Below are 15,317 nucleotides of genomic sequence, written 5' to 3'. Positions count from 1 at the left end.
CGCTAACCGTTTCCGCACGCTAACCGTTTCCGCACGCTAACCGTTTCTGCACCAGAAACAGGCACACAGAAACAGTCGTTACTTCTTCAGGAAACAGGACTCACTGCTGCATTCTCTTCATGGATTATGGAGAAACTAACTTAACTACTATTCTAACAAGCTCAATACATTTAACTTCCTGTTCTCAGACCAGAGGCTCAGCCAATGATTTCAATATCAGACACCCCACCCCAAAAATGTTTTTACTTTGGATCTACCCGACTCATTCTATTAAACTCTGAGAGGGCGGAGAGGATAATATTTAGAGAGATAATGAACTCTATTTGACCATTTCATTATATTTCTAGAGAAACGGTCTGATGTTATCACCGTTTTATTTCAACTCTGTTTCAGCCCAGTCGGGATAAGAAAGAGTCTCATTTCAGGAATTATGCTTTTTTTGGGGCACAGAACAGCCCCAGGCATCTTAGACACACACACACACACACACGGCGGGGGCCAGAACTCGTGACTATAATTCAGTTCCATTTTCATATTTTGTATTTTTCGTGCGTCACAAGCCAGAGCATATCCGAGTGTGTGTGTGTGTGTGTGTGATGTCCCTGGCTGCGATGTCTCTGTTTAGTGCTTTGGTTCTCTGGCTCTCAGATACGCGCCAATGGAATGGTCTGAAATGTAAAAACTCTGCCCACCTCTGGCACCGGGCCATGAAAAACAAACTCGCCCATTGACATTACACCGGTAACATGCAGTGGAGCTTAGGCTCATTTAGCAATTACTAAGTGTAACACACACACACACACACACTCTAACACAAACACTCACACAGACTGGAGTCTCAGTACTCATGTTATTCTGACAGCTCTGTCAAACATTTACTCTGATACAGTACCCACCTGTTATATAGCCTGTGTGTGGTGTGTGTGTGTGTGTGTGTGTGTGTGTGTGTGTGTGTGTGTGTGTGTGTGTGTGTTACTAAACGTGGCCCAGATGTGTCAGACAGCAGCAGCTCGAGCATGACGATGACTCCCTCCAGACCTCTACTACACACACACACACACACACTCTCACTCCACCTCTCTCTCCCACATACTGACACACACATTATCACACAAACACACAGGAGACGGGTGAACATAAACACGTTGTGACTCACAGCGTCCTGAAAGCAGAGGTAGGTTCCAGAGCTCTGAGACACGGCCTGGTTCTTGGCATGACCCACTGGAGGAGAGACAGAGGAGAACAACATGGGGCCTGTTACAATACACACACACATGCACACACACCTCGAGCACACACACACCTCGCACACACACACACCTCGCATACACACACACACCTCTCACACACACACACCTCTCATACACACACACACCTCGCATACACACACACACCTCTCATACACACACACACACCTCTCATACACACACCTCGCACACACACACACCTTGCGTTCGTACACTTACCTCCCCTGGGTTGGGCGGAGTCATGGCCAGAGATCACCATGGAAACACCTCTCCTTTCCAGCCTCTCCCTCCATCCCTCCACTATCGCTCTGGAACCATCCTGACACACAAACACACAAAACCACGCACACACAACCCATACACGCACGTATGTAACTCACAGTGCTGTAGTATTGGTACTACTGCAGTAGTACTATAGTAGTATTCTGATAACTCACAGTGCTGTAGTATTGGTACTACTGCAGTAGTACTATAGTAGCATTCAATAACTCACAGTGCTGTAGTATTGGTAATACTGCAGTAGTACTATAGTAGCATTCAATAACTCACAGTGCTGTAGTATTGGTAATACTGTAGTAGTATTCTGATAACTCACAGTGCTGTAGTATTGGTACTACTGCAGTAGTACTATAGTAGCATTCAATAACTCACAGTGCTGTAGTATGAGTAGTACTGCAGTAGTACTATAGTAGTATTCAATAACTCAGTGCTGTAGTATTGGTACTACTGTAGTAGTACTGTAGTAGTATTCTGATAACTCACAGTGCCGTAGTATTAGTAGTACTGTAGTAGTACTGTAGTAGTATTCTGATTATTCACATTGCTGTAGTATTGGTAGTACTGTAGTAGTACTGTAGTAGTATTCTGATAACTCACAGTGCAGTAGAATTAGTAGTACTGTAGTAGTAATATAGTAATATTCTAGTAACTCACCGTGCAGTAGTATCAGTAGTGATGCAGTAGTACTATAGTAGTATTCTAGCAACTCACAGTGCAGTAGTATTAGTAGTACTATAGTAGTATCCTAGTAACTCACAGTGCAGTAGTATTAGTAGTACTATAGTAGTATTCTAGTAACTCACAGTGCAGTAGTATTAGTAGTACTATTGTAGTATTCTAGTAACTCACAGTTCAGTAGTATTAGTAGTACTATAGTAGTATTCTAGCAACTCACAGTGCAGTAGTATTAGTAGTACTATAGTAGTATTCTAGCAACTCACAGTGCAGTAGTATTAGTAGTACTATAGTAGTATTCTAGCAACTCACAGTGCAGTAGTATTAGTAGTACTATTGTAGTATTCTAGTAACTCACAGTGCAGTAGTATTAGTAGTACTATTGTAGTATTCTAGTAACTCACAGTGCAGTAGTATTAGTAGTACTATAGTAGTATTCTAGTAACTCACAGTGCAGTAGTATTAGTAGTACTATAGTAGTATTCTAGTAACTCACAGTGCAGTAGTATTAGTAGTACTATAGTAGTATTCTAGCAACTCACAGTGCAGTAGTATTAGTAGTACTATAGTAGTATTCTAGCAACTCACAGTGCAGTAGTATTAGTAGTACTATAGTAGTAATCTAGCAACTCACAGTGCAGTAGTATTAGTAGTACTATAGTAGTATTCTAGCAACTCACAGTGCAGTAGTATTAGTAGTACTATAGTAGTATTCTAGTAACTCACAGTGCAGTAGTATTAGTAGTACTATAGTAGTATTCTAGCAACTCACAGTGCAGTAGTATTAGTAGTACTATAGTAGTATTCTAGTAACTCACAGTGCAGTAGTATTAGTAGTACTATAGTAGTATTCTAGTAACTCACAGTGCAGTAGTATTAGTAGTACTATAGTAGTATTCTAGTAACTCACAGTGCAGTAGTATTAGTAGTACTATAGTAGTATTCTAGTAACTCACAGTGCAGTAGTATTAGTAGTACTATTGTAGTATTCTAGTAACTCACAGTGGAGTAGTATTAGTAGTACTATAGTAGTATTCTAGTAACTCACAGTGCAGTAGTATTAGTAGTACTATTGTAGTATTCTAGTAACTCACAGTGCAGTAGTATTAGTAGTACTATAGTAGTATTCTAGTAACACAGTGCAGTAGTATTAGTAGTACTATAGTAGTATTCTAGTAACTCACAGTGCAGTAGTATTAGTAGTACTATAGTAGTATTCTAGTAACTCACAGTGCAGTAGTATTAGTAGTACTATAGTAGTATTCTAGTAACTCACAGTGCAGTAGTATTAGTAGTACTATAGTAGTATTCTAGTAACTCACAGTGCAGTAGTATTAGTAGTACTATAGTAGTATTCTAGTAACTCACAGTGCAGTAGTATTAGTAGTACTATAGTAGTATTCTAGTAACTCACAGTGCAGTAGTATTAGTAGTACTATAGTAGTATTCTAGTAACTCACAGTGCAGTAGTATTAGTAGTACTATTGTAGTATTCTAGTAACTCACAGTGCAGTAGTATTAGTAGTACTATTGTAGTATTCTAGTAACTCACAGTGCAGTAGTATTAGTAGTACTATAGTAGTATTCTAGTAACTCACAGTGCAGTAGTATTAGTAGTACTATAGTAGTATTCTAGTAACTCACAGTGCAGTAGTATTAGTAGTACTATAGTAGTATTCTAGTAACTCACAGTGCAGTAGTATTAGTAGTACTATAGTAGTATTCTAGTAACTCACAGTGCAGTAGTATTAGTAGTACTATAGTAGTATTCTAGCAACTCACAGTGCAGTAGTATTAGTAGTACTATAGTAGAATTCTAGTAACTCACAGTGCAGTAGTATTAGTAGTACTATAGTAGTATTCTAGCAACTCACAGTGCAGTAGTATTAGTAGTACTATTGTAGTATTCTAGCAACTCACAGTGCAGTAGTATTAGTAGTACTATAGTAGTATTCTAGTAACTCACAGTGCAGTAGTATTAGTAGTACTGCATTAGTTCTATAGTAGTATTCTAGTAACTCACAGTGTAGTAGTATTAGTAGTACTGCAGTAGTACTATTGTAGTATTCTAGCAACTCACAGTGCTGGCGTCATCGTAGACAGACAGTTCCATAGAGCCAGTGTAGTCCTGGTTCAAAATCCCCTGCAGACAATCATCCAGCCAGCAGGAGGCGTTATGCACTGGCATGACTATAGACTAGAGACAGACAGACAGGAGGGGTTATACACTGGCATGACTATAGACTAGAGAGAGACAGACAGGAGGGGTTATACACTGTCATGACTATAGACTAGAGAGAGACAGACAGGAGGTTTTATACACTGGCATGACTATAGACAGACAGACAGGAGCGGTTATACACTGGCATGACTATAGACAGACAGACAGGAGGGGTTATACACTGGCATGACTATAGACTAGAGACAGACAGACAGGATGTTTTATACACTGGCATGACTAGAGACAGACAGACAGGAGGGGTTATACACTGGCATGACTATAGACTAGAGACAGACAGACAGGAGGGGTTATACACTGGCATGACTATAGACTAGAGACAGACAGACAGGAGGGGTTATACACTGGCATGACTACAGACTAGAGAGAGACAGACAGGAGGGCTTATACACTGGCATGACTATAGACTAGAGACAGACAGGAGGGGTTATACACTGGCATGACTATAGACTAGAGAGAGACAGACAGGAGGGGTTATACACTGGCATGACTATAGACTAGAGACAGACAGACAGGAGGGGTTATACACTGGCATGACTATAGACTAGAGACAGACAGGAGGGGTTATACACTGGCATGACTATAGACTAGAGAGGAACAGACAGGAGGGGTTATACACTGGCATGACTATAGACTATAGACAGACAGACAGGAGGGGTTATACACTGGCATGACTATAGACTAGAGACAGACAGGAGGGGTTATACACTGGCATGACTATAGACTAGAGAGGAACAGACAGGAGGGGTTATACACTGGCATGACTATAGACTAGAGAGAGACAGACAGGAGGGGTTATACACTGGCATGACTATAAACTAGAGAGACAGACAGGAGGGGTTATACACTGGCGTGACTATAGACTAGAGAGAGACAGACAGGAGGGGTTATACACTGGCATGACTATAGACTAGAGACAGACAGACAGGAGGTTTTATACACTGGCATGGCTATAGACAGACAGACAGGAGGGGTTATGCACTGGCATGACTATAGACAGACAGACAGACAGGCAGGAGGGGTTATACACTGGCATGACTATAGACTAGAGAGAGACAGACAGGAGGGGTTATACACTGGCATGACTATAGACTAGAGAGACAGACAGGAGGGGTTATACACTGGCATGACTATAGACTAGAGAGAGACAGACAAGAGGGGTTATACACTGGCATGACTATAGACTAGAGACAGACAGACAGGAGGGGTTATACACTGGCATGACTATAGACTAGAGAGAGACAGACAGGAGGGGTTATACACTGGCATGACTATAGACTAGAGACAGACAGACAGACATGAGGGGTTATACACTGGCATGACTAGAGACTAGAGAGACAGACAGGAGGGGTTATACACTGGCATGACTATAGACTAGAGAGAAACAGACAGGAGGGGTTATACACTGGCATGACTATAGACTAGAGACAGACAGGAGGGGTTATACACTGGCATGACTATAGACTAGAGAGAGACAGACAGGAGGGGTTATACACTGGCATGACTATAGACTAGAGAGAGACAGACAGGAGGGGTTATACACTGGCATGACTATAGACTAGAGAGAGACAGACAGGAGGGGTTATACACTGGCATGACTATAGACTAGAGAGAGACAGACAGGAGGGGTTATACACTGGCATGACTATAGACTAGAGACAGACATGAGGGGTTATACACTGGCATGACTATAGACTAGAGAGAGACAGACAGGAGGTTTTATACACTGGCATGACTATAGACAGGAGGGGTTATACACTGGCATGACTATAGACTAGAGAGAGACAGACAGGAGGGGTTATACACTGGCATGACTATAGACTAGAGAGAGACAGACAGGAGGGGTTATACACTGGCATGACTATAGACAGACAGACAGGAGGGGTTATACACTGGCATGACTATAGACTAGAGACAGGCAGAAGGGGTTATACACTGGCATGACTATAGACTAGAGAGAGACAGACAGGAGGGGTTATACACTGGCATGACTATAGACAGACAGACAGGAGGGGTTATACACTGGCATGACTATAGACTAGAGACAGGCAGAAGGGGTTATACACTGGCATGACTATAGACTAGAGAGAGACAGACAGGAGGGGTTATACACTGGCATGACTATAGACTAGAGAGAGACAGACATTGTGTCAAGTCGGCTAGCTAATTAATATTAGCCAACGTGCGAACAGGCACCAACCAGATGTGCTGCCACAAAGTAAACAAAAACGCCAATCTGCAAATGCAACATCATTATACATTCTTGATATGAGCTTGTTTTACTCCAATGTTTGTCAGCATTGTAAATGTTTAAAAAAACACTGTATAGCGTTAAAACATGCTTAAAGCTATAATTTGTATATCTTGGATGGTCAGTCCTTGCATCCAAAGCTCTGTCCATGAATTTGAGTGGTTCCATTTTCCCAGGCCCCGCCCTCAGACATTTTACAATAACAGAGTCTTTGTTATTGTTTCTACTCCGGATTGACAGACGGGTACATTTTCCATCCGGTCTGGTTATCTAGGCCAGTGAAATGTTCTCTCGTGGACAAACAGAGGTAACAATGTTGGTTCTGGGTTGTTGCCGAGATTAGTGATATGTCACCTACCACCTCCACGGCCCTGCTTGCGTTCCCCCCTCCGACCGACCCATCCTGCGCGCACTCCCCCTTGTAGAGCCGCTTGGCGGGGACAGAGTCGGCCTCCTGCCCGTTGGGATGCTCCAGTGAACAGGTACTCATCTGAACAAACAAGGAAGACACGATAAAAACGCGCTTTTTTTTCTCCCGAAAACTGGCTAGCGGATTTGAAAGAATGAACGTGAACGGAGAAAGCACACGTGGGATATTTACAGTCATATCTGCTCTTATAGAATGTATGACTTTGCATTACGATGTTACACTCGTTCTAGAGTGAGCTGCTTTTCATTTGAGCTGTAAAACAACACCAAAATACATTCAAATTTGCTCTCGAAACTTGCCTCGAGGATAGCAGCTCCACTTCCGCAAACAAAGAGGATAAATCGCTCATTGGTCAGTTTAAAACGCGGACAAGCTTCTGATTCGCTGTTTTCAATGTTAGTCACACATGACGCAGAATTGTTGACGTTCGCTTGGTCCCGCCCACTGCCCCAGTACAAACAGCAGATAAGAATAATTTACAGTAGCCTAGCAACGCAACTATATTACGTTTTAACAGTAAAACAATGTCTTACAATTTCAGTAAAATAATGTCTTATTTTCTTAGGTATTTTTCTTAAAACTGCATTGTTGATTAAGGGCTTGTAAGTAAGCATTTCACTGTAAGGTCTACTACACCTGTTGTATTCGGCGCATGTGACAAATTCAATTTGATTAGATTTGAAATGTTCAGTGTGTCTTGATATCGTCCTGTGTCTCATGTCCCCTTTCCCATCGGAGCCCAATGCAGTTTCTTGTCCAAGAACAACATGGTTCCTATATGCCGTCTGTCTCATTTCACTTGACAGGTAATCCATCTATTAGACAGACCAGGTGATTCAGTAGTGAAGTAATGTATCTAGTTTTAATGTTACTGCACCAGTACAGTGAAATGCCTTTCTTGCCAGCTCTAACACCAACAATGCAGTAATCAATAACAATGTAATATTAACAATAACAAGGACGAACATAAACACAGGAGATAACAGCATGAGGGTGGGCGGGTAGTGTCAGCTGAGGGTGGGAGGCGGGTAGTGTCAGCTGAGGGTGGGGAGCGGGTAGTGTCAGCTGAGGAGCGGGTAGTGTCAGCTGAGAGTGGGGAGCGGGTAGTGTCAGCTGAGGGTGGGGGAGCGGGTAGTGTCAGCTGAGGAGCGGGTAGTGTCAGCTGAGGGTGGGGAGAGGGTGGTGTCAGCTGAGGGTGGGGAGAGGGTGGTGTCAGCTGAGGGTGGGGAGCGGGTAGTGTCAGCTGAGGGTGGGGGGCGGGTAGTGTCAGCTGAGGGTGGGAGGGCGGGTAGTGTCAGCTGAGGGTGGGAGGGCGGGTAGTGTCAGCTGAGGAGCGGGTAGTGTCAGCTGAGGGTGGGGAGCGGGTAGTGTCAGCTGAGGAGCGGGGGGGCGGGTAGTGTCAGCTGAGGGTGGGAGGTGGGTAGTGTCAGCTGAGGGTGGGGAGCGGGTAGTGTCAGCTGAGGAGCGGGTAGTGTCAGCTGAGGGTGGGGGGCGGGTAGTGTCAGCTGAGGGTGGGGGGCGGGTAGTGTTAGCTGAGGGTGGGGAGAGGGTAGTGTCAGCTGAGGAGCGGGTGGTGTCAGCTGAGGGTGGGGAGCGGGTAGTGTCAGCTGAGGGCGGGTAGTGTCAGCTGAGGGTGGGAAGAGGGTGGTGTCAGCTGAGGGTGGGGGAAGGGTGGTGTCAGCTGAGGGTGGGGGGGCGGGTAGTGTCAGCTGAGGGCGGGTAGTGTCAGCTGAGGGTGGGAAGAGGGTGGTGTCAGCTGAGGGTGGGGAGCGGGTAGTGTCAGCTGAGGGTGGGAAGAGGGTGGTGTCAGCTGAGGGTGGGGGAAGGGTGGTGTCAGCTGAGGGTGGGGGGGCGGGTAGTGTCAGCTGAGGGCGGGTAGTGTCAGCTGAGGGTGGGAAGAGGGTGGTGTCAGCTGAGGGTGGGGAGCGGGTAGTGTCAGCTGAGGGTGAGGAGCGGGTAGTGTCAGCTGAGGGTGGGAGGCGGGTAGTGTCAGCTGAGGGTGGGGAGCGGGTAGTGTCAGCTGAAGGTGGGGGGGCGGGTAGTGTCAGCTGAGGGTGGGGAGCGGGTAGTGTCAGCTGAGGGTGGGGAGCGGGTAGTGTCAGCTGAGGGTGGGGGGCGGGTAGTGTCAGCTGAGGGTGGGGAGCGGGTAGTGTCAGCTGAGGGTGGGGGGGCGGGTAGTGTCAGCTGAGGGTGGGGGGCGGGTAGTGTCAGCTGAGGGTGGGGGGGCGGGTAGTATCAGCTGAGGGTGGGGGGGGGCGGGTAGTGTCAGCTGAGGGTGGGGGGGCGGGTAGTGTCAGCTGAGGGTGGGAAGAGGGTGGTGTCAGCTGAGGGTGGGGGAAGGGTGGTGTCAGCTGAGGGTGGGGGGGCGGGTAGTGTCAGCTGAGGGCGGGTAGTGTCAGCTGAGGGTGGGAAGAGGGTGGTGTCAGCTGAGGGTGGGGAGCGGGTAGTGTCAGCTGAGGGTGAGGAGCGGGTAGTGTCAGCTGAGGGTGGGAGGCGGGTAGTGTCAGCTGAGGGTGGGGAGCGGGTAGTGTCAGCTGAAGGTGGGGGGGCGGGTAGTGTCAGCTGAGGGTGGGGAGCGGGTAGTGTCAGCTGAGGGTGGGGAGCGGGTAGTGTCAGCTGAGGGTGGGGGGCGGGTAGTGTCAGCTGAGGGTGGGGGGCGGGTAGTGTCAGCTGAGGAGCGGGTAGTGTCAGCTGAGGGTGGGGGGGCGGGTAGTGTCAGCTGAGGGTGGGGAGCGGGTAGTGTCAGCTGAGGGTGGGGAGCGGGTAGTGTCAGCTGAGGAGCGGGTAGTGTCAGCTGAGGGTGGGGAGCGGGTAGTGTCAGCTGAGGGTGGGGAGAGGGTAGTGTCAGCTGAGGAGCGGGTGGTTTCAGCTGAGGGTGGGGAGCGGGTAGTGTCAGGCTGAGGAGCGGGTGGTTTCAGCTGAGGGTGGGGAGAGGGTAGTGTCAGCTGAGGAGCGGGTGGTTTCAGCTGAGGGTGGGGAGCGGGTAGTGTCAGCTGAGGGTGGGGAGAGGGTAGTGTCAGCTGAGGGTGGGGAGCGGGTAGTGTCAGCTGAGGGCGGGTAGTGTCAGCTGAGGGTGGGAAGAGGGTGGTGTCAGCTGAGGGTGGGGGGGCGGGTAGTGTCAGCTGAGGGCGGGTAGTGTCAGCTGAAGGTGGGAAGAGGGTGGTGTCCGCTTAGGGTGGGGAGCGGGTAGTGTCAGCTGAGGGTGGGGGGGCGGGTGGTGTCAGCTGAGGGTGGGGAGCGGGTAGTGTCAGCTGAGGGTGAGGAGCGGGTAGTGTCAGCTGAGGGTGGGGAGCGGGTAGTGTCAGCTGAGGGTGAGGAGCGGGTAGTGTCAGCGGAGGGTGAGGAGCGGGTAGTGTCAGCTGAGGGTGAGGAGTGGGTAGTGTCAGCTGAGGGTGGGGAGCGGGTTGTGTCAGCTGAGGAGCGGGTAGCGGGTAGTGTCAGCTGAGGGTGAGGAGCGGGTAGTGTCAGCTGAGGAGCGGGTGGTTTCAGCTGAGGGTGGGTGGCGGGTAGTGTCAGCTGAGGGTGGGGAGGGGTTAGTGTCAGCTGAGGAGGGGGAGCGGGTAGTGTCAGCTGAGGGTGGGGAGGGGGTAGTGTCAGCTGAGGGTGGGGAGCGGGTAGTGTCAGCTGAGGGTGGGGAGAGGGTAGTGTCAGCTGAGGAGCGGGTGGTTTCAGCTGAGGGTGGGGAGCGGGTAGTGTCAGCTGAGGAGCGGGTGGTTTCAGCTGAGGGTGGGGAGAGGGTAGTGTCAGCTGAGGAGCGGGTGGTTTCAGCTGATGGTGGGGAGCGGGTAGTGTCAGCTGAGGGTGGGGAGAGGGTAGTGTCAGCTGAGGGTGGGGAGCGGGTAGTGTCAGCTGAGGGCGGGTAGTGTCAGCTGAGGGTGGGGAAGAGGGTGGTGTCAGCTGAGGGTGGGGGGGCGGGTAGTGTCAGCTGAGGGCGGGTAGTGTCAGCTGAGGGTGGGGAAGAGGGTGGTGTCAGCTGAGGGTGGGGAGCGGGTAGTGTCAGCTGAGGGTGGGGGGGCGGGGTAGTGTCAGCTGAGGGTGGGGAGCGGGTAGTGTCAGCTGAGGGTGAGGAGCGGGTAGTGTCAGCTGAGGGTGGGGAGCGGGTAGTGTCAGCTGAGGGTGAGGAGCGGGTAGTGTCAGCGGAGGGTGAGGAGCGGGTAGTGTCAGCTGAGGGTGAGGAGTGGGTAGTGTCAGCTGAGGGTGGGGAGCGGGTTGTGTCAGCTGAGGAGCGGGTAGCGGGTAGTGTCAGCTGAGGGTGAGGAGCGGGTAGTGTCAGCTGAGGAGCGGGTGGTTTCAGCTGAGGGTGGGTGGCGGGTAGTGTCAGTTGAGGGTGGGGAGGGGTTAGTGTCAGCTGAGGAGGGGGAGCGGGTAGTGTCAGCTGAGGGTGGGGAGGGGGTAGTGTCAGCTGAGGAGGGGGAGCGGGTAGTGTCAGCTGAGGAGCGGGTAGTGTCAGCTGAGGGTGGGTGGCGGGTAGTGTCAGCTGAGGGTGGGGAGCGGGTAGTGTCAGCTGAGGGTGAGGAGCGGGTAGTGTCAGCTGAGGGTGAGGAGCGGGTAGTGTCAGCTGAGGGTGAGGAGTGGGTAGTGTCAGCTGAGGGTGGGGGGCGGGTAGTGTCAGCTGAGGATGGGGAGCGGGTAGTGTCAGCTGAGGGTGAGGAGCGGGTAGTGTCAGCTGAGGAGCGGGTGGTTTCAGCTGAGGGTGGGGAGGGGGTAGTGTCAGCTGAGGAGGGGGAGCGGGTAGTGTCAGCTGAGGATGGGGAGCGGGTAGTGTCAGCTGAGGATGGGGAGCGGGTAGTGTCAGCTGAGGGTGAGGAGCGGGTAGTGTCAGCTGAGGAGCGGGTGGTTTCAGCTGAGGGTGGGGAGGGGGTAGTGTCAGCTGAGGAGGGGGAGCGGGTAGTGTCAGCTGAGGGTGGGAAGAGGGTGGTGTCAGCTGAGGGTGGGGAGCGGGTAGTGTCAGCTGAGGGTGGGGGGGCGGGTAGTGTCAGCTGAGGGTGGGGAGCGGGTAGTGTCAGCTGAGGGTGAGGAGCGGGTAGTGTCAGCTGAGGGTGGGGAGCGGGTAGTGTCAGCTGAGGGTGAGGAGCGGGTAGTGTCAGCGGAGGGTGAGGAGCGGGTAGTGTCAGCTGAGGGTGAGGAGTGGGTAGTGTCAGCTGAGGGTGGGGAGCGGGTTGTGTCAGCTGAGGAGCGGGTAGCGGGTAGTGTCAGCTGAGGGTGAGGAGCGGGTAGTGTCAGCAGAGGAGCGGGTGGTTTCAGCTGAGGGTGGGTGGCGGGTAGTGTCAGCTGAGGGTGGGGAGGGGTTAGTGTCAGCTGAGGAGGGGGAGCGGGTAGTGTCAGCTGAGGGTGGGGAGGGGGTAGTGTCAGCTGAGGAGGGGGAGCGGGTAGTGTCAGCTGAGGAGCGGGTAGTGTCAGCTGAGGGTGTGTGGCGGGTAGTGTCAGCTGAGGGTGGGGAGCGGGTAGTGTCAGCTGAGGGTGAGGAGCGGGTAGTGTCAGCTGAGGGTGAGGAGCGGGTAGTGTCAGCTGAGGGTGAGGAGTGGGTAGTGTCAGCTGAGGGTGGGGGGCGGGTAGTGTCAGCTGAGGATGGGGAGCGGGTAGTGTCAGCTGAGGGTGAGGAGCGGGTAGTGTCAGCTGAGGAGCGGGTGGTTTCAGCTGAGGGTGGGGAGGGGGTAGTGTCAGCTGAGGAGGGGGAGCGGGTAGTGTCAGCTGAGGGTGGGTGGGCGGGTAGTGTCAGCTGAGGGTGGGGGAGCGGGTAGTGTCAGCTGAGGGTGGGAGGGCGGGTAGTGTCAGCTGAGGGTGGGGGGGCGGGTAGTGTCAGCTGAGGGTGGGGGGGCGGGTAGTGTCGGCTGAGGGTGGGGGGGCGGGTAGTGTCGGCTGAGGGTGGGGGGGCGGGTAGTGTCAGCTGAGGGTGGGGAGCGGGTAGTGTCAGCTGAGGGTGGGGGGGCGGGTAGTGTCAGCTGAGGGTTGGGGGCGGGTAGTGTCAGCTGAGGATGGGGAGCGGGTAGTGTCAGCTGAGGGTGGGGATCGGGTAGTGTCAGCTGAGGGTGGGGAGAGGGTGGTGTCAGCTGAGGGTGGGGAGCGGGTAGTGTCAGCTGAGGGTGGGGGGGCGGGTAGTGTCAGCTGAGGGTGGGGGGCGGGTAGTGTCAGCTGAGGATGGGGAGCGGGTAGTGTCAGCTGAGGGTGGGGAGCGGGTAGTGTCAGCTGAGGGTGGGGAGCGGGTAGTGTCAGCTGAGGGTGGGGGGGCGGGTAGTGTCAGCTGAGGGTGGGGGGGCGGGTAGTGTCAGCTGAGGGTGGGGGGGCGGGTAGTGTCAGCTGAGGGTGGGGGGGCGGGTAGTGTCAGCTGATGGTGGGGGGGCGGGTAGTGTCAGCTGAGGAGCGGGTAGTGTCAGCTGAGATGGATTCTGAGGGTGACGCGTATCAAGACTTGGATCACAGCTGGGGGATAAGAAACAGACGCTGGGTTATGATTCACTACGGGAGACACACACATCTGTTTCAACGAGAGAGAGATAGAGGGCATGACCTCACCACTGTCAAGTGAGGGGGAGAAAGAGAGCTGTTTTAGTGTGCCCTGTTAGGCAGTGTACTGTACTCTGTGATAGTTTCCCCCTCATATAAATTCCTGGGGTCTGGTCCAAAGGAAACAGAACTTAGATAGTATTAGGGAGTATGTGCTCGTATAGGAGGGATTGGTGAGGTATGGTCCCGTGTGTGACTCAGTTGGCAGGCTCGTACAGGAGGGATTGGTGAGGTATGGTCCCGTGTGTGACTCAGTTGGCAGGCTCGTACAGGAGGGATTGGTGAGGTATGGTCCCGTGTGTGACTCAGTTGGCAGGCTCGTACAGGAGGGATTGGTGAGGTATGGTCCCGTGTGACTCCGTTGGCAGGCTCGTACAGGAGGGATTGGTGAGGTATGGTCCCGTGTGTGACTCAGTTGGCAGGCTCGTACAGGAGGGATTGGTGAGGTATGGTCCCGTGTGTGACTCAGTTGGCAGGCTCGTACAGGAGGGATTGGTGAGGTATGGTCCCGTGTGACTCAGTTGGCAGGCTCGTACAGGAGGGATTGGTGAGGTATGGTCCCGTGTGACTCCGTTGGCAGGCTCGTACAGGAGGGATTGGTGAGGTATGGTCCCGTGTGACTCCGTTGGCAGGCTCGTACAGGAGGGATTGGTGAGGTATGGTCCCGTGTGTGACTCAGTTGGCAGGCTCGTACAGGAGGGATTGGTGAGGTATGGTCCCGTGTGTGACTCAGTTGGCAGGCTCGTACAGGAGGGATTGGTGAGGTATGGTCCCGTGTGTGACTCAGTTGGCAGGCTCGTACAGGAGGGATTGGTGAGGTATGGTCCCGTGTGACTCAGTTGGCAGGGCATGGCACTTGCAATACCAGGGCTGTGAGTTTGATTCCGACGGGGGACCAGTATGAAAATGTATGCACTAAGTACTGTAAGTCACTATGGATAAGAGTGTCTGCTAAAGTGTGAAATGGTATGAGAGACTGTTGCATGCTGGGAATTGAGGGCTGAATGAAAGCAGAGTTCTTCGTCTGAGATCAAACCACAGCATACTGTAATTGTTTTCGTGTATCTGCCCTGAGGTGTATTCATTAGTGCAAAACCGTAGAGAAACGTTTTGCAATGAAAACAAACATTTCTTATTGGACAACGACTTGATTAGTGTAGTGTTAGCTGGCTACATAGTTGTCTTTGCTATCTTTGTATCTAAGATAATTGTGTAGCTTAGAGTTGGTTAGAGTAATTATTCGGTTAACTAGCCAGCTATTTTCGTCCACCGCGCTGCGCTGCCGTCTCCTACCTAGTCAACACTGCTAGCTAACACTGCTAGTTAGCCAACTTCTACCGAATAGCAGCACTGTAGAAACTCACACTACAACTTACATTACAACGGAACGACTTGATTAGCGTAGTGTTAGCTAGCTACATAGTTGTCTTTGCTGTCTTTGTATCCAAGATAATTGTGTAGTTTTTGAGTAATTGTCGAGGTTACCTAGCCAGCTACACGTTCAAACAAAGTCAACAACGCAGCCACTGCTAGCCAGCCTACTTCACCGCCAGCAGTACTATATCATTTTAGTCAATAAGATTTTAGTCAATAAGATTTTATTTTATTTTTGCAACGTAAGCTTAACTTCCTGAACATTCGAGACGTGTAGTCCACTTGTCATTCTAATCTCCTTTGCATTAGCGTAGCCTC

General features: G+C 51.0%; 2 protein-coding genes across 2 annotated transcripts in view; both read right to left on the bottom strand.

The window, feature by feature from the left end:
* The window catches only part of b3gntl1 (UDP-GlcNAc:betaGal beta-1,3-N-acetylglucosaminyltransferase-like 1), a 42,238-nt gene extending 34,788 nt beyond the window's left edge, over nucleotides 1–7,450 (bottom strand). Inside the window, exons 1-4 of the mRNA XM_071390046.1 lie at nucleotides 7,050–7,450; nucleotides 4,282–4,398; nucleotides 1,467–1,566; nucleotides 1,157–1,221 (exon numbers count right to left, since the gene is read on the bottom strand). Coding sequence (XP_071246147.1) covers nucleotides 1,157–1,221; nucleotides 1,467–1,566; nucleotides 4,282–4,398; nucleotides 7,050–7,298 — 531 coding nt within the window. The 5' untranslated portion in view covers nucleotides 7,299–7,450. The remainder of the gene's footprint in view (nucleotides 1–1,156; nucleotides 1,222–1,466; nucleotides 1,567–4,281; nucleotides 4,399–7,049) is intronic.
* Nucleotides 7,451–8,491: 1,041 nt separating this feature from the next.
* LOC139541767 (putative uncharacterized protein ENSP00000383309) lies at nucleotides 8,492–14,476 on the bottom strand. The gene is made up of 4 exons (XM_071346723.1): nucleotides 14,110–14,476; nucleotides 11,749–12,072; nucleotides 10,319–10,990; nucleotides 8,492–9,141 (listed from the first exon to the last, which is right to left on the bottom strand). The coding sequence occupies exons 1-4, from the start codon at nucleotides 14,474–14,476 to the stop codon at nucleotides 8,492–8,494; spliced, it is 2,013 nt and encodes a 670-aa protein (XP_071202824.1).
* Nucleotides 14,477–15,317: the final 841 nt, after the last annotated feature.

Source organism: Salvelinus alpinus, chromosome 2 (genome assembly GCF_045679555.1).
Source record: "Salvelinus alpinus chromosome 2, SLU_Salpinus.1, whole genome shotgun sequence".
Taxonomy (NCBI): Eukaryota; Metazoa; Chordata; class Actinopteri; order Salmoniformes; family Salmonidae; genus Salvelinus; species Salvelinus alpinus.
Note: the sequence above shows the minus strand (reverse complement) of the source record. Positions and strands in the feature narration are given on the sequence as shown.

Excerpts from the sequence above, each read along its gene's own strand:
- LOC139541767 (XM_071346723.1), bottom strand. The coding sequence starts at position 14,476 with ATGCCCTGCCAACTGAGTCACACGGGACCATACCTCACCAATCCCTCC. Across the intron at positions 12,073-14,109 it reads ATACCTCACCAATCCCTCCT|CTGACACTACCCGCTCCCCA; the intron begins GTACGAGCCTGC and ends CCCCACCCTCAG. Across the intron at positions 10,991-11,748 it reads ACCCTCAGCTGACACTACCC|CTGACACTACCCGCCCTCAG; the intron begins GCTCCCCATCCT and ends CCCCACCCTCAG.